The sequence below is a fragment of the Gymnodraco acuticeps genome, unplaced genomic scaffold, assembly GCF_902827175.1.
Source record: "Gymnodraco acuticeps unplaced genomic scaffold, fGymAcu1.1, whole genome shotgun sequence".
NCBI classification, from domain to species: Eukaryota; Metazoa; Chordata; class Actinopteri; order Perciformes; family Bathydraconidae; genus Gymnodraco; species Gymnodraco acuticeps.
This window is the reverse complement of record NW_022990939.1, coordinates 1735623-1761931: the sequence shown is the minus strand read 5'-3', so window position 1 is coordinate 1761931 and position 26309 is coordinate 1735623. Positions and strand designations below refer to the sequence as shown.

General features: G+C 41.2%; 1 protein-coding gene across 3 annotated transcripts in view; it reads left to right on the top strand.

Annotated features, from left to right (window-relative positions):
- The window catches only part of LOC117558270 (kinesin-like protein KIF21A), a 39938-nt gene extending 15666 nt beyond the window's left edge, over nt 1-24272 (top strand). The window contains exons 2-36 of one of the 3 annotated variants that reach the window (XM_034234326.1): nt 2549-2771; nt 5343-5525; nt 6076-6225; nt 6902-7036; nt 7195-7359; nt 7657-7772; nt 8064-8259; nt 8345-8534; nt 8870-8933; nt 9026-9217; nt 10094-10141; nt 10747-10804; nt 10897-11008; nt 11094-11282; nt 11626-11825; nt 11915-12022; nt 12130-12198; nt 12292-12431; nt 12508-12652; nt 13166-13360; nt 13886-13987; nt 14481-14646; nt 15721-15778; nt 16111-16165; nt 16378-16580; nt 16717-16890; nt 17361-17393; nt 17557-17693; nt 17788-17872; nt 18366-18455; nt 18549-18707; nt 18787-18904; nt 20642-20812; nt 21111-21307; nt 21470-24272. In XM_034234326.1, the coding sequence (XP_034090217.1) occupies nt 2549-2771; nt 5343-5525; nt 6076-6225; nt 6902-7036; nt 7195-7359; nt 7657-7772; nt 8064-8259; nt 8345-8534; nt 8870-8933; nt 9026-9217; nt 10094-10141; nt 10747-10804; nt 10897-11008; nt 11094-11282; nt 11626-11825; nt 11915-12022; nt 12130-12198; nt 12292-12431; nt 12508-12652; nt 13166-13360; nt 13886-13987; nt 14481-14646; nt 15721-15778; nt 16111-16165; nt 16378-16580; nt 16717-16890; nt 17361-17393; nt 17557-17693; nt 17788-17872; nt 18366-18455; nt 18549-18707; nt 18787-18904; nt 20642-20812; nt 21111-21307; nt 21470-21527 (4684 nt within the window). In that variant the 3' untranslated portion in view covers nt 21528-24272. Of the gene's footprint in view, nt 1-2548; nt 2772-5342; nt 5526-6075; nt 6226-6901; nt 7037-7194; nt 7360-7656; nt 7773-8063; nt 8260-8344; nt 8535-8869; nt 8934-9025; nt 9218-10093; nt 10142-10746; nt 10805-10896; nt 11009-11093; nt 11283-11625; nt 11826-11914; nt 12023-12129; nt 12199-12291; nt 12432-12507; nt 12653-13165; nt 13361-13885; nt 13988-14480; nt 14647-15720; nt 15779-16110; nt 16166-16377; nt 16581-16716; nt 16891-17360; nt 17394-17556; nt 17694-17787; nt 17873-18365; nt 18456-18548; nt 18708-18786; nt 18905-20641; nt 20813-21107; nt 21308-21469 lie in introns of all 3 variants that reach the window. The other 2 variants (XM_034234325.1, XM_034234327.1) reach the window with 2 other exon arrangements.
- The last annotated feature ends 2037 nt before the right edge of the window (nt 24273-26309 follow it).

Below are 26309 nucleotides of genomic sequence, written 5' to 3'. Positions count from 1 at the left end.
GTTGGTGTATAGGACATTTTCTAAATTCGACATCTCATATTAAAGTCTATATTTCGTTACACTTCTTTGAAGTTACCGATGGGAACAATGACCCAGTGACTTCATACTTTTGCTGTAAGCAGCAGTGAGTGCCTCCATTGTTACACTGGATTACAGTAATAGCGCTCTTTCAAGTCTTTCAAAGGGATTAATGCAGAATAACTCCTGTTGAGTCACCTCAGAAGACCAAACCAAACTGATGAATACAGTTTGACATGTCAGCTTGTAAACTTAAATCTGCACTAATTCATATTTTCATGTTCACAATAAGTTCATTTTCGATGTTTCACTACAGGTCCGCCCAGCTATACAAAGCATTTTAGCATTTTTTTTAGCTCATTGTTTTGGTTTTACTGCCTTTAATTTCTTCTCACTTCTACTGCTCTTATAAGATTCATTTTCAGATGCAGAGGTCAGCTGTTATAGCAAAAAAAAGGCTACCTGCTACTGTATCTTAGCAGCGTATTTAGCAGCCAATGTTAAGCCAGCTGTTTTTTTTACAGGGTCTAAACAACACTAAAAGGAGAAGTCAAATAAAGTAAAAAGGGAAATGTTTGCAAATTCTCAAAGGATTAAACTGAGCAAATAAAATGTTATTTCTTGGCAATCCATTAAATTCTCCCTTGAATTACAAAAACATTTATAAAATATATTATACTATTTTAATTAATGGCCCAAAATGGCCAGATTGTTAATTAGAAAGTACGAAATATGACAATTGTGGACACGGTAAAATACGTTAACTTTTTCACCAACGGATGTATTTTCCCACTCATTCTTAGTTAATCAAACACTATATAAAATCTTAAGGGCCAATTAGAGCTCAGAATTCATTTTTTCAGGGTTAAAAAAAATCCTGATTTGGTTCAATGAAAGATGGATTTACCATGTATCAAATATTGTATAAAATGGGGCGATACTGCTGTCCATAACACAAAGCTGACAGTAATTCTCTGCAGGTGTTCGGTTACTGCAGGTAGGACTGAGTTTCTCCTCAAGCCTTTGGTCCCTCCCTGGCTTTTCTCATCAGGGCTGTAATCCCAGATGGAGTCTGCTAAATAGCTGTGTTCTGATGTCACACACACACACACACACACACACACACACACACACACACACACACACACACACACACACACACACACACACACACACACACACACACACACACACACACACACACACACACACACACACACACACACTCAATCTGACAGTCCTTTCAATCCATGCAGAAGTCCTATAGAGTCCTGCAGTGATGAATGTGAGAGTCATTGAACACATTATGCATGCAAAGTGCCACATTGTTACACACACACACACACACACACACACACACACACACACACACACACACACACACACACACACACACACACACACACACACACACACACACACACACACACACACAGCCTAAATTATGACGATGCTGTTACGAGATTCTTTAAGTGTCTCAATAAGTCGGTTTAATATTGACTGTAGGCACCAATATATTTATCAAATATTTCCTTGGTCTGCCTCCAATATTGCCACTTCCTCTTCAGGTGGACAGCAAGTACAGTGATGGGAGGCGGAGTTGCATTATGGGAGGAAATTATGTATAACAGTGTGTTTATTTGCACTAAAGTAAGAGTGATTCCTTAATGAAATCCAGGGCGGGACTGTTTACCCAGAGCTCTCCAGTGAACAGTGAGGGCACTGTACTGTGCACGGTGGCTGCTGGAGAGTGTGCTGGCACTGCGTGGTCACACACACACACACTGCACAGTAGCAACACCCATCTGTTTGCAACTCACTGAAAATATTTCCTGTCTGCTGCTCAGCTAGATTTTTAATCTCGTAATAATAATAAACATGTCAAATATAAGACACATTTTGGATCAGGCTTTCGATGCGTGCACAGACAGCTCTGCCTCTTTCTTACACACACTAACAAACACACCAGAGTTGCCCTTGGAAATCTGGAAAGTTTGTGAATTAATAAAAGTGTATTTAAAGCTTCAAATATTTTTGAAATTGACATTGGAAATGTGCATGAAAGGGTTTGATTTTTAGCCTTGTTCGCAGCATAGCTTCATATTGTATTACGGTATGTCATTACACTTCATGTGGCTGACTCAAGCCTTGCAATAAGTGTGCCTGTAGGGGCAGGGGAGGAAATAGTACTTACTTAACCCCAAATTGCTGCTGTAGGTGTGTCCTACAGTATTGAAGTGCATGGAGGTCCCTTTGGATAAAAGAGTCAGCTAATTGACATGTAATGCCATATAGAAATGGCTATGTCAGTTGGCCTTTTTTAGTTTAAATTGATAACTTATGGATATATTACTCAATACTTCAAATGCTTCAAAGGGTGACATAAAGTTAGATGTGTAGTTTCTTGCCAGTATCTCCTTTTACAAGCGCCAGCATTGAATAATAGAACAAAATGTATCTCGTCAAGCAGCTGAAGATTTGGTAGAAATCAAACTTCATAAAAAAGTCTGTCTCTTTCTTTGTCTACCAGGATCCGTCCTCAGTTGGCCAAAGAGAAGATCGAGGGCTGCCACATCTGTACCTACGTGATGCCCGGCGAGCCGCAGGTGTTTCTGGGTAAGGACAAGGCCTTCACCTACGACCACGTGATGGACATGGACTCCCATCAGGAAAGCATCTACACCAACTGCACCGAGAGTCTCATCGAAGGCTGCTTTGAGGGCTACAACGCCACCATCTTTGCATACGGACAGGTTGGTCTCCTGCATGCTCCTACTTCAGCAAACACATACATTGCATCACTCCAAGGGAGGAAACTACTCTCCAGTGAGGTTAATGGCAGCATGTGATATGAAGCTTATTTTACTTCATATCATCAGACCAGCTAGGAGGGAGTGAACAGGCCTCACAGTCAATACAAGATCAGCTGACATGTTCCAACCTGCCTTCACAAGCACAGCTTTATATTGGCTCTGATAGATTAGCCTCAGAGGTAGAAATGGAGTTTATTACCCATAGTAAAGTGTGAGCAGATTGCCTCACCAAATACCAGAGCAGGGAACTCAAATGAAAAGTCAAAACATCACCCAATGGATAGCTTTACAGTTACAGGTTATCTTGGGGGGGGGAATATCCTTTTTTTTACATATTTATTCTTTCTATTCTAATATCTGTATGGTTCATAATAGCTTACATTTTTTTTACACTTCATTTCTGTATGGATTAAGCAACTAAAACTAGTGAGCTTTTTATGTGCCAATTTTGTTTCTTTCCACCTCCTGTTTTTATGCTATGCTAAGCTAAGCTAACCCACTTCTTGGTGTAGCTTCAAATTAAAGAGACAAACATGATAGTGGAATCAATCTTTTGGCAAGTATAGGCAAATATGGGTATTACAAAAAGAATTGAATTTTTAAAAAAATAATCTATCGAAAATAAACCGAAGTATACTACATTTTTACACCAATGCATAGCAGCAACTTGAAGGGAAATGCATAGCTCAAGTGTACTTTAAATTAATATTTCCATATACTGCTTGTTCTGAGATTACTTTTTTGGACCCTGTGATAGAGTGAAGGCCTATACAGACGTTATGGAACAAGCAAAAGCAGGTGCAATAACATCAAAGCCTAATGTATACAAAATAGTTTCTATAAGCCTTTATTGCATAATGTAAAGACTGAAAAGAGAGAGTAGACTTCCTGCTTGACATTTCCCACTGCAGCGGTTACACTTCCCCTCCTCTTAATCGTCCCCTCGGCTCTTCTGCTTTCTCTTCATTATTCTCTCCTCACATTGTTCCTGCAGCCCTTGTGTTCCCGTCAAAGAGCCTTTCACAGTGCACCGTGGAGGCCTCACACACACATGCACACACACACAGGAGCATGTGCACAAACTCAGCACTCACACAGGTGTGGTCTCACACTGTCTTTCTCTCTATCTCTCTCTCTCTCATATATCACACACACACACACACACACACACACACACACACACACACACACACACACACACACACACACACACACACACACACACACAAAAACACACAAAAACACACACACTCCTGTCAGGGTCTCTTTCAGTTGTTAGACGGGGAGCAGAGGGGGATGATGTGTGGATTTGAGCTCAATGTTGCATTCCTCTTGTTGTCACCACGGCGACAACCACATCCCCTCTGACCCCCCTAAGTTAGAGAAACCACTCAGAGATGCACCCCAACATCTGAGTCTCAGAATTTAGTTTTCATTTCATTTCATTTCAAACCTTTATTTAACCAGATTGGTCCCATTGAGATCATAGATCTCTTTTTCAAGGGAGACCTGCAGCATATAGGTTCCACATGAAACATAAAACAATAAAGGACATTATACATTATATTTACAGGATACATTTACATAGTTATAGACATTTACAAGTGGCCATAGTATCAACGAGCATTTCATTTAGCCTAGCTTTAAAAACATGCAGAAGAATGAGATTGCTCAGTTTCAATTCTTGCTGAAGATTGTTCCAAGCAAGTGGCGCTGCGCACATAAAAGCTGTCTTACCTGAGACAGTCCTTGCTCTTGGCACATCTAACAATACTACATAATGCGATCTTAGACAATAGCTGCTTGCAACTCTCTGTGTTATCAGAGAGCAGATATAATATGGGAGTTTACCCAACAAAGCTTTATAAATAAACGTGTACCAATGACTGAGCCTCTTTACAGTAAGTGATGGCAGACCTGCCTTGGCATACAGGGTTAGTTCAATGCATGAATGAAAACGGATGCAATCATCTTCAATTACAATACTTTATGACAAATACGACTGTTTGGTTATTAATTCATTTTGTGATGAGTAAGATTCAAATATTTGTTGTGTTTTTTAACCCCATCACAATTAAAAACAAGCAAAAAAATATGCCAAACCCTTGTGCTTATTTTATTGAATGACAAATAATAATATAAGCAAAAATACTTTAGAATAACAGAATCCTTAAAAATAACTAACTTAAATTAAACCAAAAGATGCATGTGGTCCTTGAATAAAAATGCCATACTGTTAGCAGAGTAATGAAAAGTAATGTAAACATTTTTAAAATGACCATAGCCAAAACCGTTTCCATATCTGTACTTCATGAAAATAAATGCTGTAAGCGGACTGCCTGGTTACTATAATAAAATGACTTTACCAGCATCTGTGTAGGGATGATTCTGTCTCAAGCTTCTCGATCCATGTCAGCAGTTTATATGCTGAAAAAAACATGAAACCACATTACGAACACTCATAATCAGAGCTGACATTATTGATGACTCAGTCTTTTCCCCCACGTCCAGACAGGGTCGGGGAAGACGTACACCATGGGAACCGGCTTCGATGTCAACATCGGAGAGGACGAGCTGGGTATCATTCCCCGCGCCGTCAACCACCTGTTCAGAGGCATCGAGGAGCGCAGACAGACTGCCACCGAGCAGGGCCGGCCTGTTCCCGAGTTCAAGATCAACGCACAGTTCCTGGAGGTGCAGAAACACACACACACACACACACACACACACACACACACACACACACACACACACACACACACACACACACACACACACACACACACACATGTACACACATACACACATACACACACACATACACATACACATTTACACACACACACTGAGGAAGATAAAGAAAATGCACTAAAATAACCTAGAAATGGATGCAATTACCAGCACTTAAATCATCCAGGCCACTTAAGCTCCATTAGAGAGATGTAGATAGAGCATGCAGACAGCAAGAGGTCAGAGGTCAGCAGAGGGTGTAGGGGTTTCAGGGCGTTAAAGCGTCCAGATGACCCTTCAGCCATTAAACTGTCATTAATCTGTCTCAGTGATCAGCTCCTGGCTTTATTTGTAACCGCCAACGAGTGTCTGCTAGCAGCTGGTGGCGAAGCAGCTGAGGGGGAAAGATGAGTTTTAGAAGTGAAGCAAAATAATAGATGTTATAATGACACCGACTGTTTTTGAAATAATGTGTACTTTATTTTTTCTGTTATTTATTAATCCTACTTTTCAGTTATACAACGAGGAGGTGCTCGACTTGTTCGACTCGACGAGAGACATCGAGGCCAGGAAGATGCGATCCACCATCAAAATCCACGAGGACGCCAGCGGAGGCATCTACACCGTGGGGGTCACCACCCGCACCGTCGCCACTGCAGAGGAGGTCAGCTTTAACACTCGGGAATAATAGTTTTGCTCTGACCCCATCTTCGTCCATCTTTTTGGGCTGTATTTACTTAGAATTGGATTTAGAAAGCATTGTATTATCATTATATCCCCATCCGAATAAACTTGTTCTGAAATGGATTGATACTCTGCTCACCTCACTATGAAATTAAAGGCTTCCCCACTAAGGACAACACCAGGCACACGGAATTATGAGATATAGCCATAAACTTGTTTCATATCTCAATATTACTTGTTATAGGTAAACAAATAAAAAAGTGTACTCAGTTCCCATACTGTCCCTTTTAGTATACTGCTTAAATATAACTACTTGTTGAATTAAAACAACTAGAAATACATTATTTTCAAAGTCAGTTTCTCACAGCACTGAAAAACTACATTTTACATTTTCAGTAGCAACCACTCCATGTTACTGGAAAAGCCTCCACATAAATCTCTGTGAACTGAGGCACTACTTTCTGCTGAAAACATATTCCATATTCCATATTATATGTGGATAAATGAGGGCACGATGAGAAAAATAGACAATATATTACTAAATTGTTCTATACAAATCTCCACACAGTTTCTATATGAATATCATCAATTAACCTGAACATTTCTGTATGTTTTGTTAAATGTCCTTCCTCTCTCCCCTGTGTATTCTTCTACAGATGATGCAGTGTCTGAAGCTGGGCGCTCTGTCTCGTACCACCGCCAGCACTCAGATGAACTCCTCGAGTTCGCGCTCTCACGCCATCTTCACCATCCACCTGTGCCAAGTTCGAGTCTGCTCTCCTGACAACGACGTACGTACTGTCACACACAGCAGTGGATCTCTGCTAATCCTGAATGTAGATTTCACTGATGTTTTGCTAGACTGAGTTGATCATCAGCTGCAATGTCATTATCAAACCTTGCTGAAGATTGTATCCCCTTGAATGTCTTCTTCTTCCTTCTCCTTCAGGATAATGAAACAGACAACCGTCTAGCCGGCGACTCGGAGATCAATGAGTTTGAGACGCTGTCGGCGAAGTTCCACTTTGTGGACCTGGCAGGTTCTGAGAGACTGAAGAGAACTGGAGCCACAGGAGACAGAGCTAAAGAGGGCATCTCCATCAACTGTGGGCTGGTGAGGAAGCTAGGAGCATGTCTGAGTTAGATATTTTATGATACACTATAAAGGGAAGTCATAATCATATACTGTACTTAATCCATTATGTATTAAATGCATTACCCATCTTCTTATTGAACTAGTGGTCATTCTACAGTATGTCAGTGAGTGTCAGTTCATTTTGTGGAACAAGAGAGACCCCAGGTGGCTAGAAGATGAACTGCACATGTTTTACATAGCACAATGACCCCTATTTTTATGTTTACCCTTAAATACCAAATCACAAACGTGTTGTTGTTCCTTATCTCCTCTCAGCTTGCTTTGGGAAACGTCATCAGTGCTCTGGGAGACAGGAGTAAGCGCTCCACCCACGTGCCGTACAGAGACTCCAAACTGACCCGGCTGTTACAGGACTCACTAGGAGGAAACAGGTTTGTAAACACTGTGTCCTAATATTGATTTATCCTTCACAGTGGATCACAAACCATGTATTATGTTGCTGCAAAAGTTGACAAAACTGCTTTGTGATTAAGCTGTCTACAGAAGTGCTACCATTTTTAACCAGTAGATAGTACAGTATATACCAAAAAGAAAATTATCTGAATGTACAAAGGTTTTCATGCACCCAGTGGGTAAATTGTTTCCTTAACCATGGCAAAGGACATGGCAGAAAACAATTAAAATAAACCAATCATCTTACTTCATTTTTTTGTGTTCTCCAGTCAAACAGTGATGATCGCCTGTATCAGCCCGTCCGATCGGGATTTCATGGAGACCTTAAACACTCTGAAGTACGCCAACAGAGCCAGAAACATCAAGAACAAAGTGATGGTGAACCAGGACAAAGCCAGCCAGCAGATCAGCACCCTGAGGACGGAGATAGCCCGGCTGCAGATGGAGCTGATGGAGTACAGGACGGTAAGAAGGAGAGGAGATGGAATAAGACATAAGAGATCAAGAGATGGTTGGAAAAAAATATCTAATAATATTAATGATCCATCAGGGGAAGCGTATGGTGGGTGAAGATGGCATAGAGGGCGTCAACGACTTGGTCCACGAGAACTCCATGCTGCAAACGGAGAACAACAACCTGAGGGTGAGAGTGAAGGCCATGCAGGAGACCATCGACGCCCAGAGAGCCAGACTCACTCGCATCCTCAGTGACCAGGCCAACCAGGTCCTGGCTCGAGCAGGTGGGCAAAAAACGACATTATTAATAAGACCTAAAACCTGGGAAATGAGTAAGGAGTACTGCAATTCCGATTAACTTGTCTAAATGTGAATGGCTAGTTCTTCAAGCTAGTTGCTAATGTCAGTATGTAACTTGCTCACAATGACTGTGTGCTATCATACTGAGGCTTAGCAGGTTTGTTTACAGTGTTTATTTAGGGTGAGCAATGCATGCTAACAGTTGCTTATTAGCGCTAAACACAAAATACAGTTGACTGAAAAAGACTGGAGAGTCTTTTTATAATTTGACTTTAATAACAACCTATTTGAAAAACTAAAGTGATGCCTTTAATTCTAGGTGAAGGCAGCGAAGAGATTGCGAACATGATTGAAAACTACATTAAAGAAATCGAGGAGCTCAGGTATTTGCTGATTTTATGGTAGTATTTTATTGTTAATATTTATCCGCAGCCTTTTATAGTAATCTAAACACCTGACTTTCCCCCTTTTTTAGAGCAAAACTCCTTGAAAGCGAGGCAGTGAACGAGAACCTCAGGAAGAGTCTTGCTCGGGCCTCCACGCGCTCCTCGCTGTACACCGGCCCCGCCAGCTCCTTCTCCACCGAGAAGGAGGCCAGCGACGTCATCGAGATGGCCAAGAAAAGCCTGGAGAGACTCAAGAAGAAGGAGAAGAAGAAGAAGAAGAGGTATTGTGCCCGTCTCAACCATTCAAAACATAAAATCCACCAAAAACAATTATTGAATCTAAAATTCCTTAGAGGGGAATAGAAAAACACAAGCGTTGTGAAGAAGCTGAATGGGAGACTTTGGTTGTCTTTCAACACGGGGAGGGTGTGTGAACTGGTGTGTTGTGGGCAATTATCTCCTGGCTCCCTGCATTAGGATGTAATGCAGGTGTTTTATATAAGGGAATGAAGGATCAAATTAGACAAGATGACAGTGAGAGCTGTTTTCGTTGATTACGGTCTGTCGAGTTCTGGCACGCTGTAGCACACTTTTTATTGCAAACCAGGAGTCCGAAATAGTTTGAATTCTAAATGAATGTTACAAAGCCGCGCAGCTCTTAGTCTATTCTGTTTAAACCCTGTATTACTGCACAGATCAAATCCAGTCGTGGCTCTGTAGGATTGTTCCCAACTCGTTTGATTGACAAACATTTCCAATAACTTTTGAGTGTTGTAAAGTCAATAAGTCAAATGTATTAAATAGATTTGACATTTTCATCATTCATATTATTTATTATCCATATTTGTTGGCATTACGCCTTTTTAAAAAACAACAGTACTAGAACGGTTATCTCTCCTGCTTATGTTTTTTTGGTCAAATTTAGTTTTTGTCATCTGCTTCTCCATAAGCAGTGTTCATCATTTGAACACACTGTGTTAGTGAGAGTCTCTGCACTCCCACCATCCTTTCTGGCTGCTCTCTCACTCTCTGCCTTTCTCCTATTTCATAATATTCCCTCACTTGCCCCAACTTCTGTGGCCTGTCTGCCGTCTCCACCTCCTCCTCACCTCCACACCTCACCGTCCCCACTCCCATCCCTCTCTCTCTCTCTGAAGACTGAGGCGATGTGAGGAGAATCACCAGCAAGCGGTTGAACACACCAGGTTTGCTACATCCCACCCAGGATCGGGTCAAATCTGAAACTGGAGCGCTGCACATGTTGTCCTTTTGTGCTTGTAACGGAAAAGATTTCAGTTGATTGTTAACCTGTGGCCAATCCCAAATCTTCCTCCCTAAGTTCCTGAATAAACTAATAAACTCATTTCTAACTTTTTCCGCACCTACAGGTGGTTTACACAAATGTTAACCTGCTCTAACCTCTTCTTCTCAACCCGCTGTTCTCTCTTTTTCCTACTCACCGCACACAGCAAGATGTTGATCAGATTTTAACATAGTAGTGTCATAACCTTAAAAAAGGGTTTGACAGTGAGCAAAACATTCCAGGAGAATTACGTTTTTATGACGCTAGTCTGTACAATTTGGTCAACAACCCTTCCTCAAATGAAATAAGTTTGTTCTAACAACATTATGTTTTTCCTTTCCCAGTTTATCATTAAAACACTGACTCCACATCTTCTCCTGATCTGATCGAGTGTATAATGTAATCGTTTGCATGTGCACTTTACCCCTCCTTGTTGTAATTCAGTTAGTCTAAGCTGCAATATAATAACTCAGCCGGAAGCTGGCTAACAGTCTTTTCCACTTTCAGTGTCATCAAAGAGGAAGTGCCGGACAACGACCACGAGCGAGGCAACGACGAGGCAGAGGTCAAGTTTGTTGCTAGCTATTTAAAGGTCACACATGTCTAAAGTGGTATTTATATTGTTTATTTAATGCGTGTGTGATTATATGTCCACAGGAGGGCAGTGACCATGAAGAAGGCGAGGATCCAGATGGAGAAGAGGAGGACTTTGAAATGGCGGGAGAAGAAACGTCTGACGAGTCTGACTCCGAAGACCAGGAGGAGAAAGGTAAGATTAGCCCTAGTGAGAAAAGTCATTGTAGGTAATAAATTGCAAGATACTTCAGGAACTAATGATGAGTTTGTGTGCACAGAAAACGTCCAGGCAGACCTGGCCAACATCACCTGCGAGATCGCCATCAAGCAGAAGCTGATCGACGAGCTGGAGAACAGCCAGCGGCGTCTGCACACTCTCAAGCAGCAGTACGAACAGAAGCTGACTATGCTGCAGAACAAGATCATCGACACACAGCTGGAGAGGGACAAGGTGCTGCATAACATGGGTAAGAGGCATGTGCAAACAGATATCAAAATACACTCCTAAATGGATAATATTACGGTATTTTTTCAAGATTCAAGGCTTTTATTGTCATTTGTACATAGTCATGTCAATGAAAATCTTAGGTCACAGGCTCCTCCAACAGTGAAACACAATACAACTGATCAAATAGTGCAAGTAAATACAAATAAAATAGAAATAGTGCAAGAAGAGTCTATATACAAGTAATTGGAATATGATATATTAGATAAATAATGTGTAAGTTGCAAACAGATGAATGTTATGGATGTTCTTTCAAAAGTTCAGGTGTTTAACAGTCTTATGGCCTGTATTGTTTCCTTGCTCAGGCTCAGTGGGGTCGGGTACGGATGAGAAAGCCAAGAAGATAAAAACGGAGTACGAGAAGAAGCTGAGCTCCATGAACAAGGAGCTGCAGAAGCTGCAGTCGGCTCAGAAGGAGCACGCCCGCCTGCTGAAGAACCAGACGCAGTACGAGAGGCAGCTCAGGAAGCTCCAGCTGGATGTGACCGAGATGAAGAAGACCAAGGTAATCTAATAGTTTCATTTGTTTTTCAATTACACACATGTCGTTGCAGTGCTGATTTGTTCTCCTGCTGTGTTGTATTTCTCCACCAGGTGGTGCTGATGCGTCAGATGAAGGAGCAGCAGGAAAGAAACAGAGCCACAGAGTGCAAGAGGAACAGGGAGATCGCCTCTCTGAAGAAAGACCACCGCAGAGCCGAGGTGACAGAGATTGAAACATTCAACAAGTTTTATCTGATTAGCTAAACACATGAGTAAAAAGAGTAGACCGCTGTAAACTCCCTTTTCTTTCCTTATCCTTCCTACAGTGCCAACTGAAGCAGATGGAGACCCATAAAAGACAACAGGAGATGATTCTTCGCAGAAAGAACGAAGAGGTGAGACTCGCATGAGGGAAAATAGTTGACAATATCATATTTTGTGTTTTCATTTTACTCCAATATGCCTCTCTCTTTTGTGATCTGTTCCAGGTGACAGCTCTCAGGCGGCAGGTGAGGCCCCTGTCTGGGAAAGTGAGCCGAAAGGTGACACCTGAACCTCTGCAGGAGTCTCATAGAGCATCCCCAGGAAGGATGCTTACATCTGGAGCGTCCCAAGCTAATGGAGCAAGGTGCGGCATCCGAACGTGTTTATGTGTGTATCAGACAGTGGAGAGTAAAAGAGTTTTAACATGTCTATCCCCTCAGGAGCTCCCCAGTGCGGATGGGGAGTATCTACCTCAACAGGACGGCCAGGACCAAATGGCAGTCACTGGAGAGACGAGTCACTGACATCATCATGCAGAGGATGACCATCTCTAACATGGAGAGTGAAATGAACAGACTGCTGAAGGTAAAATGACTTCCTTTCTGTGTTCCTCACCATGTTTTACCCTTGACCTCGATAGCAAACGTGATGATTTCAGGATTTTGGACAACCACAGTTCTAAAAGAATATGACTTTAAATGTTGCTGCAGCAGGGAACTGTGGGGCGATATTATCTCCATTTGCTATCTTAAAGGATGGTCCAGTGTTTCAAATGCTAAAGCCAATGAGAAAGGAAGAATTGTATCAGTTTTATTTTGCATTTAGGGTATTCATCCACTCAATAGCTCTCGTTAATTTACCCAGCTAAGGGACTTTCCTTAGTACACATTTTTTTTCAGCAAATCATATGCCAAATTGAAGAGGTTAAGTTCTTGCAGGTCTGATACAAATGATAAATGAAAGCCATTGCTGTACATATTTCTAGATTTAAACTATATTTCCAAAAACCCAAAGTTATAAAGTGATGCTGTCAAATAAAGTTTTTTTAATTGTGCAAATCCAATATCCTCGTCTCTTCTTCTTCTATTGTTCCATCAGCAACGGGAGGAGCTCACCAGGCGACGGGAGCGAGTGTCCAGAAAAAGAGAAAAGATTGCGGTGGATGGTGCAGACGCCGACCGCTCCCTGGCCTCTCTGAACGAGGAGCTGGAGTCTCTGAGCGCCAACATCGACTACATCAACGACAGCATCGCAGAATGCCAGGCCAACATCATGCAGATGGAGGAGGCCAAGGTGAGGGGTGGGGGGGGTCCCAGGAAATCTGGTTCCTTGGTAGACATGAAGAAGTAGATATATTTTTGTAAAAGTATTTTTTGAATATTGTTGTTAAAGAAATTGTATGTTGCTAATATCATACCGAATTGTTGTCAAATGTCATGCAACATCCAATAACATATTTTACTCCTTAATCTCAACAGGTATATGTAAGCATGCTAATTTTAGCTTTGTAAGTAGATTCAGCTAGCATCGTAAAACCTGACAGTAAATATTAGTAATTTTTTGTTAGATTTCTACAGAGGGCTAGCATGTTTCCTGTTTTCAGACTTTGTGCTAAGCTAAACTAACCAACTGCTGGCGCTAGCCCTATATTTAACAGAGCAATAAAATAGTAATATCAATCTTCTTGTCTAACTCGCAAGAAAGTGAGTTGGTTTATTTCCCAAAGTGCAAAAGGTCTTCTTTGGTCAAATACAGTGTCTTATTACTGGGTTTCTCATAATGCCACTTTATTGATTGTGTTTTTATTCTGGGTTACAGGAGGAAGGAGACACAGGGGATGTGGTCGCTGTGATCAGCTCCTGTAATTTATCAGAGTCCCGCTTCCTTCTGGATCATTTCATGACCATGGCCATCAATAAGGTACCTACTGCTGACTTAATGTTATTTCAGTCTTAATGTCATCTGTGTTTGGGTTTTCATTCTAGCAGGTATATTCAGGTTTCTGCATGACTCTGGATGCAACTTAGTAAACCTGACAAACCCTTTGCTTTTACCTTTAAGATAAAAAAATGCAACCCCATCTTCGCATGTTAATATAGCACAGTTCACTCAGATAACGTGAGCACTGCTTTTTATATATATATATATATGATAACCATAACTGTGCCAATTTGATTTCTTTGTTATCATCTGTGTTGTTGGTTGTTATGACAACTTGAATACAATTTCGACTTGATCTCCCTTTCGTAGCCATGGCTCCTGTACAGGACGTAATGAGAATGTATTATCGTGTTAAAATTAGATTAGATTAGTAAGGAAATTAACCCAGCAGCATAGAACAAGAAAAAGACAAATGAAGAAATTGCAAATTGGTTTTGCCTGCTTCTCCAGTAATTTCTTCTTGTGTCATCAGGGTCTGCAGGCGGCTCAAAAGGACTCCCAGCTGAAGGTGATGGAGGGCAGGTTGAAGCAGACAGAGATCAACAGCGCCACCCAGAACCAGCTGCTGTTCCACATGTTGAAGGAGAAGGCGGAGATCAACCCGGAGCTGGACGCCCTGCTGGGCAGCGCTCTGCAAGGTCTGAAACATCCAATCATAACCAGTCTGAGCATGTCAATCATAACCATTCTTTCATGGCTCCATTTTATTTCGTAGGCCTAGAACAATTATGAAATAAATATACCTGGCCTGTGAAATAAAGTGCTGCCTTTTTCTCATCTTTGAGTTTGATTTTGATTTGTTTGCTGTTTGTTTTCTCTGTTGTGTGCTGTGAACTCAGAGTTAGGTTACCTGTCACCAGGTGAGTATCCGTTACAATGTGACTGTGTTTTAGAGAGCGGGGCACATGTACAACACAAGACTTCCAAAAGATTTAGACCATATTAAAGGAAAATAAACGATAAGATCATAAAGAAAATGTTACTTTACGTTTATAGCCTTATACATTTTGGTTCTGCATTTTGAAATTTGTAAAAAAAAAGTTAAGGCACATCGAATGCCTTTTTGTTTTTAAAGAAATTTGCATTTTTTACTAAAACCTTCTTTTTTTACCTATATAAATATAACTTAAGCGATAACATGCAGTTACATAGAAATATGTATACATGGTGAATGGTATTTATACCTCCTTTTATATTCAATGCAATAAATGTAATTATATTTTTAAAAGTAGATAAAGAAATCTTGTCGTGTGCATCAACCCGAAATCCTCCTTTGTGAAATCTAACCAAGTCGAAGTAACTCCGCCATAACGTGCATGATGTGTTTTGTTACGTTTCCCCCGTTATCCCACCTGTTAGCAAGTCCCACTCACTAAAGTCACTCAAACTAAAGAGAAAACCCCACGCTGCAGCAGAACTCGAAGCTGAACACAGCAGTTTGTGTGTCTGCATTTCTGTTTGTATCCGTCACGTGCTTTTTCCATTCTTCCTCCACACAGGACACACACTGTAGCTTCTGGTTGTGTTACATTAAAAGTGTCTCTTTTCTCTAAACCTTAACCAGGTGACCCCTGCCCTTGTTATGAGCTGCTGAAGCCTTAGTCATTGTTGTGCTGTAATACTCTAGCTTTCTGACTGGACGTTATCTTGTGTAAGGCTTCTTGAAAACACACATGCTTTTCAAATGTACTGAGGTATCCTGTTTTCCACAGAGAACGGAGATGACAGCAGTAGTGACGAGTCAACCCAGAGTCCAGCTGCAGAGGGCAGGTAAATACAGAGGGAAAAGCCGAGGTGGGATTGATAACATAAATTAGGGCTGCACTAGCCTTATTAGTATTGTTATAAAAAAAAGAGGTGCATCCTATCTCTCTAGAGTAGTAACACAGTGCTGTATTGATTTGAAGTCACTGGCTAACATGACATTGAAGCTATTGGAGAAAACTGAAATTATCTTCTATAAAAAAAATGTAAAATTGATTCATGAGTGACACATCAGTTATCACAAAGGTTGTGCCACATAACACACATTACACTATGCTTTGTTCATATGGTCATATTAGCATGTATTGGGTGATTGTTTACCCCTCACTTTGTTTCAGCACACTGGCATCGGATCTATTGAAGTTATGTGGTGAATCCAGACCCAGAGGCAAGGTACTGTACAATCCAACATGGCTAACTGATATACTGTAAACATATGATCCAATATGCTGTAATAATAAATAATACCAATTCTGTTTGACATTATTAAAACCACATATTTTTCCATTCAAGAGTCGTTATTTATAGGACCTGAATGAATGACTAACTGGTCCGTTGACTTGTGAGTCAGACGAATATTGAGCCAAACACTTGTGCTCCCTCAGGCTCGCAGACGGACCACCACCCAGATGGAGCTGCTGTACGCCGGCAGCGGGGACTGTGACTCCCCCACCGGAGACTTCCCCCTGCTGCCCCTCTCAGAGCGCCTGGAAGGGTCTGCGGACATGCAGGGTCACACTCTCAGTCAAACCCCTGACTGCGAGCAAGCTGTTCCTCCATCTGCACCGTCGGCCCGACCAGCTGGCATGTAAGTGTTGGGGGCAACATTTCCCACTGGAAAACAGATATATCAGGATATTTCTCTCTGTAATGTTTAACAATATTTCGGTTTTGCCTCCCATACTAATAATACAAACGTTTTCCGTCTATTTTCCTGCCTGCAGTTCTGGAGCCAGGTCACCTACAGGGACAGAGAGGAGGCCGGTGGAGCGTTCGCCCCTCAGCCGGAGGAAGGGGCAAGAGAAGGGCGCCACGGCAACGCACATCCCAGGACCCATACACACACATCCGCCTAGCACAGCAGAGGCTAAAACTAAAGGCAGTGACCACAAAGCACTGTGAGTAAAAGTGACATGTGAAAAGTGACAGAAAAGGATACATTCATATTCATTATAAGAATATATGTTCCTCTATTTTTGTGTTAAATATTTTATCAAACCTGATCACATTTAAATACAAATTTTTCTAATTTTAACCATTGAAATTGCAGTATTTTTTGCAAATTTCTATATATTCTGTCTATTTTCAGTCTGCTTTTTATCAATAGTTGGCAACAATTTAGATTAAAAAAAAATCTAGATAAAATAAATCCCAAAAAATGCAAAAAAACAAACATATTTAGATTTTTTCACTCAGCATCAGCTCTGCTCATAATTACCATACATTCATAATTTGTTTGGGAAATGTAACCTTATAAATTCCAGTTTACATAATATAGTTTTTTATGGAAAGACAGTAAAAGGTTATGATAAGATTTTGAAATGTGCATTTAACATTTTACTTTATATTACTTTGCTTTGTCATTCAGGTTGGAGGACTCACCTGTATATGAAGGCCATAGGTAACGTTCATCTCTTGATTGGTCTTTTAAAATAGGAATCGATTTGATGTCCTCTTTTTTAAATGCAAACATAAAGTTATCTCCATTTTTTTTCTACGTATCACATCCACTGTAGTACTACTAGCCATTAGTTACAGCTCTTACCATATCATGTGTGTTTCAGAGGTGTGATAAACCCTGTGACGGCCCAGAAGAACAGCCGCGGGGCCAAACTGCAGTGTATGTACGTAGCAGAGGGCCACACCAAACCTGTTCTCTGTGTAGACGCAACAGATGATCTGCTCTTCACAGGATCCAAAGGTAGAAAATGTCAACTCATAAAACATATTGCTCTCTCTATTACTTATTTAGTTTATTCCCTTACATACTGAATACTTTGTGTGTGTGTTTTCAGACCGTACGTGTAAAGTGTGGAACTTGGTGACGGGTCAGGAGATCATGTCCCTCGCAGATCATCCCAGCAGCGTCGTCTCAGTCAGGTATCAGAACGCAGCAAAGCACAAGCTAGATTTATAAAAGTAGAACTTAGTCATGGCAAATGGGGCGTTTTTGGGAAAATCACAGAAACAAACTCCAGACATGACACCTTTTATTATATATGTGAGGAATTCCATATCCTTATTAATTGGGGGAAATAACTAGGTTTAGAGTATGAAAAGTATATGCTTTATAACTCCTTGTTAAAACCTATTAACAATTTCACATAACCGTTAACATGTTTTTTTTAATTATCTATTTTTTTAATATTTTTGTATAGCATTTGTTTACTTGGTTTACTATTTACTAATAATGCCTGTTACCTATCATTGTGATTATGTATTTGATTTGTTTCATTATTATTCTGGAGGGGGTGAAATGTACATTTATTTTTCTGGAAAATCTAAAATGGCAATCAATATATTTGTAAAAAAATAAAAAGAATATGGTGATTTTGACGAATAATCATCCTTATTTGTTCTTTTTATATTTTAGGTACACTTCTAGTCTCGTCTTCACTGTATCCACTGCTTACATCAAAGTGTGGGACATACGAGACTCCGCCAAGTGTATCCGCACACTGACGTAAGAACAACACTTCTTCTGTCAACATCTTAAGCTGCACATATAATAATGGAGGATATCAAAGAATGTATTTTGCATCTTTGTGGATGTCAGGTCATCAGGACAGGTGGGTTCAGGAGACATCTGTTCGTCCGTCAGGAGTTTATCCATCCCACCAGGAGAGAGTCAGATCAACCAGATCGCTCTCAACCCTTCAGGCACCTTCCTTTATGCCGCCGCTGGCAACGCTGTGCGCATGTGGGACCTCCGAAAGTAAGTGCAAACACAGATTAGAGTCTAATAAGCATTTATCAAACATGAAGACAGAATTAATCTCCTTTCCTTTCTCTAGGTTTGCGTCCACAGGGAAGCTGACTGGCCATCTGGGACCTGTCATGTGTCTGACTGTCGACAAATTAGGCAACGGACAGGATGTGGTCCTCACTGGATCCAAAGACCATCATATTAAAGTAAGAGACACATTACATTACATTACATTGCATTTAGCTGACGCTTTTATCCAAAGCGACTTACAATAAGTGCGTTCGACCAACAAAATACAAACTTGAAGAAAACAGAATCATATAAGTACATCAGGTTTCATAGAGCAAAAACATTTCAAGTGCTACTCAACTGGCTTTAGATAAGCCAGTCCTTTATTAGTATATAAGTGCTTTGTTAATAGTTCTATCGCTCGAAATGGAGTCGAAAGAGATGAGTTTTCAGTTTGCGCCGGAAGGTGTTTAAGCTATCTGCTGTCCTGATGTCAATGGGGAGCTCATTCCACCATTTTGGAGCCAGGATAGCAAACCCACGTGTTTTTGCTGATGGGAACTTGGGTCCCCTTCGCAGCGAGCTGTTTGGTTGATGCAGAGCGGAGTGCACGTGCCGGGGTGTACGGTTTAACCATGTCCTGGATGTAGGAAGGGCCAGATCCATTCGCAGCATGGTACGCAAGTACCATTGTCTTGAAGTGGATTCTAGCAGTTACCGGAAGCCAGTGAAGGGAGCGGAGTAGCAGCGTGGTGTGGGAGAATTTAGGAAGGTTGAAGACCAGACGAGCCGCTGCATTCTGGATGAGCTGCAGAGATCGGATGGCACATGCAGGTAGACCAGCCAGGAGGGAGTTGCAGTAGTCTAGGCGTGAGATGACGAGAGTCTGGACCAGAACCTGAGTCGCTTTCTGGGTCAGCTGGGGACGTATCCTCCTGATGTTGTAAAGCGTGTATCTGCAGCAACGGGTTGTAGCAGCTATGTTTGCAGTGAAGGACAGGTTGTTATCTAGGATCACACCCAGATTCCTTGCAGTCTGAGTCGGGGAAACAACAGAGGTGCCGATGTTGATTGTTAGGTCAAGAGTGGGACAATATTTTCCCGGAAGGAAAAGCAGTTCAGTCTTGTCAAGGTTGAGCTTGAGGTGGTGAGCAGACATCCACTGAGAGATGTCAGCTAGACAAGCAGAGATGCGTGCGACGACCTGGGTCTCTGAGCGGGGAAAGGACAGAATTAATTGGGTGTCTTCAGCGTAGCAGTGGTATGAAAAACCATGCAGGCTAATGACAGATCCGAGCCAGTTTGTGTACAAGGAGAAGAGGAGGGGACCAAAAACAGAGCCCTGAGGGACCCCTGTAGTTAATTGACAAGGGTCGGACTCCGACCCTCTCCAAGTAACCCTGTAGGTGCGGTCTTTGAGGTATGAGGTGATGAGGGAAAGTGCAGAGCCTGAAACTCCAAGTTCTTTGAGAGTGCGAAGGAGGATCTGATGATTCACCGTGTCGAATGCAGCAGACAGGTCCAAAAGGATGATGACAGAGGAGAGGGAGGCTGCTTTAGCCGTGTGCAGTTCCTCAGTGACAGCAAGGAGGGCAGTTTCTGTGGAGTGACCTGCCTTGAAACCAGACTGGTGCGGATCCAGAAGGTTGTTCTGATGGAGATAACAGGAGAGTTGTTTAAAGACAGCGCGTTCAAGTGTTTTAGACAGGAACGGGAGGAGAGAGACAGGCCTGTAGTTTATAACATCAGACGGGTTGAGAGTGGGTTTCTTTAGGAGAGGGTTTACTCTTGCCTCCTTGAGACTGTTTGGAAAGTGACCAGAAGTTAGAGAAGTGTTGATGAAATGGGTGAGAAACATAACTGTGATTGCATTCTGTTTGTATTCCGCAAAACCTCACAAGATTAAGATGTATCATGGAAATATGTGTTTCCAGATGTTTGAGGTGGCAGAAGGCGCTCAGGGCAGCATCAGCTCCAGCCAATCATTCGATCCCGCTCATCAGGACGGGGTGGAGTCTCTCGTGGTGCACAGGGACGTTTTCTACAGCGGCTCCAGAGATTTCTACATCAAGAAGTGGGACTTAGCCAGTAAACGGCTGCTACAGGTACACTGATCACAAAGCAAAACATGTGGAGCCAGAAGATTTTCCCCCTTGATTTCATATATATGAGATCAAAAGAGTTTAAAAAACACAGTATGTCCACTGAAGCAAAAAGTGGCCAAATGGGCTCAAAATGTATATCAAATCATTAGATGGAGGAATAACATAGTCTTTAAAACTCTCAAAAATATATAATGTTTGTTTGTGGCAATAAATATGACTGAATGAGTTGCTGAAACTGAAAAATGTTCTGACGTACAGAAGTCTGCACTAATTAATGGGCTGTGGTTTCTTCTAGCAGTCAGTCAGTGCGCAGGCAGACTGGGTCAGCGCTCTGGGCATGGTGCCAGGCTCTCCGGTGCTCCTCAGCGGATGCAGAGGAGGGCTGCTACGCCTCTGGCACGCCGACTCACTCGCGCCCCTCGGCGAGGTCCGGGGACACGACAGTCCCATCAACGGCCTGGCCACAAACAGCAGCCAACTGTTCACTGCCTCAGAGTGAGTCACAAAACACACTCATCTGAATGTTCTGTTCTTTCTCATTATCGTTAAACGTGTAAGGATTCTATTAAAGTTACTGAATTTTGAAGGTTGAAACGTGATTTTGATGTTGATTATAATCACCTGACTTTCGTTATTTTACTGTGTGTTTTTCGGCAGTGATCGCACAGTAAAGATTTGGGAAGCCAAAGGATCTCTGGAGGAAGGAGTCCACTGACCCCTGCTTCCAAATCATCACAGAACGTACCTGAAATCAAGGATGATCTGCAGGCCTTTATCCAATCAAAATGAATCCTTTGTGAAACAGCTACACCACCCATGACTTGATGAAGTGTTGGAAAAGGAAACCAAAATACTAATAATTCCCGAAAGTGTGAAAGTATTTTAACAACACTGGTATTTCAGTGATGCCCCACATGGAACAGTATCAGGGAAGTCTAATTAGATATGACGGCTCTCAGTCTTAAAAGCTGAGTGTATCTACTAATATTTTAGGTCAAGACAAATCACAGGGGAGCCCCTCTAAAACTCCAAGGACTACAGAACAGCTGAGATGGACAGCATCTTTCATAGCTGCAACAAAACACAATTAATATCGACTTTTTGTGTCAATCGATCCAGGAGTCGCTCCTGTGCTTTCAACATTCCTCTTCTCCGTTCAGCGCTAGACAACATGGATACCTTCTAAGCATATTTCACTGTAGCTGGAAAGGCAAAAAACGTGTCTTGGTGAAATGCTTTGCTTCCTTGCACCAATTGTTGGTTGCTAAAAGAGTCCCAAAACATGAAGATGTCCTGCTCACCAGCAATAACTGTGAGTCTATCCTAAGTGTTTCCATGATGCGTGATGTGTTGTGTCTTCCTGTATTGCTCTCCAGTTCGTTCTTGGTTTGTGTGCTCTCCGTAAGCAAGGACCAAATAACTATTGAAGTGGAGTATGGTCTTATTATTCAGCTGTTACTGCCAACCCTCTCATGAGAGGCCTCTAAATAAAACATATCCTGCTCCTTTGACAGGGTCTGACAAAAAAATGTGTTCAATAGTATTCATCATATCAACTGCTGACTGATGTTATGTTTATTTAAATATGTGTATCATGGCTCATCACTGATATTATAGCCTATTGCCTTACAAAACCCAAACGCAGTAACTGCAAACTAAATATTTTTGCTTTAGCTTCCTTGTCTATTTTAACTGATGAACTAGTCTAATGAACTCTTGTATGATTTAATACATTTAAAAGTGTAATTTAAAGTGGCTTGACTACAACAAATCATGAAGATTCAGTAGCGACAACAGATACTGCTGGTCTGGCAACCCAGTCTCACGGCATTTCGTGTTCACCAACACGATTTTTAATCTATTGATTCGTGTTCACCAACACGATTTCCCCCTTTTTTTCGTGTTGCACAGCACGATTTTAAAAGCAATGTATTTCTACTGGTAATGACGCTCATGGAAGCACGGCATTCGTTTGTGTCGGCTGCCCTTAAAGGCAATGTGAGCGTCCATTCTCATTGGATAACGGAGAATTGTGCACCCGGAAGTAAGTATTCCCCTTACTGTCGATTGACAGGAAACAGAAAAGACAAGTTAGCTCTCACTAGCTAGGCTAACTAGCTAGCCTTAACAAGGGGTTTTTACTTCCCAGTTTTTTAGGATTTGTAAATTCTGTGGCATAATGATTTTGTAGCTGCTAAATCAGATGTCAAAAGTAACATTGATCAGTCAATTTATAAAAAACATAGAAGATTAGTTGCTGCGTTTTGGCTTTGTATGGCAGCATAGCTTTTCAAGCAAAACTATTACCCTAAATATCAACCCTTATCTGTGAATCAGTGTTAAAACCCAGGCAGAGTAGCTGTTACATCTGGATTAAAATGACCTCAATGTTTTTCCGAATGGCTTCAATATTTCAGTCTGATTTATTCACAAGTAGCAGATGGGTTTCTGCTTTCAGTATTCTCTGGGTGATAGACAGTTTCCTTTAAGCATTTAGTTTCCTTCGCTGAATCCTTTTTACTTTCCTGTCAGCATGCTCCTGTCTGGCAAGGAAACTTCACTTCCAGGGTTTTGATTCTTCCCATTGAGATTTACTTTCCCGAACCTAAGTAGCTGTGCAAGTATGGCTCTGGTAGCAAGTGCTTTAGTAAACTTTTGCTGGATTCTTAGCTATTTTATGACAAGAGAGGCTGTTTGTTATATCATGAAAGCACCTTCAATTCCTGATCATGGGACGTGAGATTTATTTTGTGAAAGCATCTACCCCTGAAAGATGTGTGTATGTTTGTGATTTCAGTCCAAATGATGCGAAACACTCATCTCATTTCTCAGTCCTGTTCATCTCAACTCAGTGTTTTCACAAATGTTTCAATACTCATATCAGATATCATCCAATCTTTTAAATGTGAGTCTTAATTTATTTATTCGTTTGATCGATTTTGCTGATGTGTCTTCTTTGTAAATCTGAGATTTTGAACTCATTCCTTCCTCTGATATCCTATCATTGTTTAAGATGAACTGCGTGAAATATACAAGATGGATTTCTGCATAATGAGAGATGAATTATCAGTGCCTGTAATAAATTCAACTTTGGAAAGTGACTGGATTGATTGGATATTCGAGGTATGTTAGTGATGCTCTAGTCAATAGGACAACAAATAATTGCACTGAAAAATCTAATTATTCCCCATTGCCTCATAGCAAGTGAATAGATCAATGACTGAAACTGGTTTTCACTTTTGACTTGAATTGCTTAATGAATGATTTGAGTGTTTCTAATTCCTAATGAATCTTCTTCAAATCGTGATTATCCTTCAAAATGTTACTGTAAATCTGTTCTGTAAATACGTGTTTTCTCCCTGCTGATTCCCGTGCACAATTTCATGTGATTGAAATATCTGGTGCAGTGTGAAAATACATTTTCAAATAAAAAAATGTTGTTTTTTTTTTTTTAACCATGCATATGAGCGTTATGACCACAGGGTGGTAGTACTGTACAATGACGTGTACTTGTAATCTTATTGGATTTGATAAACTGGCAATTTTTGTTTCCCTGTATCCTCGCAAAAATTTACATAATCTCTGTTATGTTCTTTCCTCACTATCATCATTTATCTGCTGATGTTTCCCTCCTTCAACAACAACCAGAGGCAGTAAACTGCAGAGGTGGGAGTAAGTCCTACATGTGTAAGTCATGAGCAAGTCTCAAGTCTCTTACTCCTGTTCTGGCTGCCTTACACTGGCTCCCTATAGAACACAGGATATCATTTAAAATTCTTCTTCTCGCCTACAAAGCCCTTAATGGGCAGGCGCCATCTTACCTTAAAGAACTCATTATACCCTACTGTCCTACTAGGGCATTGCGTTCCAAGAATGCAGGATTGTTGGTTGTTCCTAGAGTCTCTAAAAGTACAATGGGAGCCTTTTCTTATCAAGCTCCACATTTGTGAAATCAGCTTCCAGTTAGTGTTCGGGCGGCAGACACCCTATCCGTTTTTAAGAGTGCGCTTAAGACCTTCCTTTTTGATAAAGCTTATAGTTAGGGCTGATTAGATTCAGCCCCTAGTTTTGCTGATATAGGCTTAGTTTGTCGGGGGACATCTTACTTCTTCCTTCTCTCTGTCTATACCTGTGTACTCTCATGTTCCGATTAACCCAGCTTCCCCAAATGTCTTTCTTTTTGGTGTCTATATACGCCGGGATCCGGAGTCATGGATGATTCTGCGGTCCTGTGTCCTGGATCGCGAGCCCTGGATCTTGAGTCGTGGCTGTGGTCCTGGATCATAGGTCCTGGATGGATATCCTCGTGGATTCATCTTCCTATTATACACACATGCATTTCCAAACATTTGGACTACCTATGTTGCAAATGTATTATCTTTTCAATTTACACACAGGGTGTGAATATCTCTAAGGTTGTGGTGACTGATGTTGCACTCTCTGACCATTCCTGTGTTTTCTTTGAGAGCTCTATTTCTGTTCACAAAAATGTTCAAAAAGAGGTAACCACAAAGCGATATTTAACTGAAAATACTAGGGAAATGTTTACTCAGAATTTCTCTTCCACACTTGCCCCTGCCAACATCTCAGTAAATGAGCTAGTAGATCATTTTAATTCAAAAATTAAAAATGTTATAGATGCCATTGCTCCAACTAGATTAAAGGTAGTGTCTGGCAAGAAAATATCTCCATGGAGAAAGGCCATGACCGTGAAAACAGAAAAAAGAGAATGTCGAAAAGCTGAACGCAGGTGGCGAAAAACAAATCTCCAGGTTCACTTTGAAATCTATAAAGAGAGACTTGGCCTTTATAATTTGGAATTGAAAAACGCACGACAATCGTTCTTCTCTGACATCATTACCAAAAACAAAAACAATGCTCGTGCCTTGTTTGCTACCGTCGACAGACTAACTAACCCCCCAGTGTCAGTAGCCTCTGAATTTCTATCCACCAGGGCGTGCAATGATCTTGCCTCCTTTTTCACTGACAAAATTCAGAAAATCAGACAAGCAGTCAGTGCCTCTGCATCAGGAACAGCAAATGTGTTGTCCCTATCTCCACTTAACATCAATTCAGACATCATGACACAATTCCATCAGATTAATGATAAAAACCTAGAGGACATTATTCAACTTCTGAAATCCTCCTCTTGCTGCCTTGATATTATTCCAACAGGATTTTTCAAAGATGTTTTGCCTTGCATGGCCTCAGATCTACTTCATATAGTAAACAAATCTCTTCACTCAGGTATTTTTCCACAGGCCCTGAAAACTGCAGTCATTAAACCGCTCTTAAAAAAGAATAATCTAGATGCTTCAGTAATGAACAATTACAGGCCCATATCAAACCTGCCATTTCTAGGTAAAATCATTGAAAAAGTTGTTTTTCAACAGTTGAGTAATTTCTTGCATTTAAATAACTGTTTTGATGTGTTCCAGTCAGGCTTTCGTCCAAACCACAGCACTGAGACTGCTCTTGTAAAGGTCTTTAATGACAT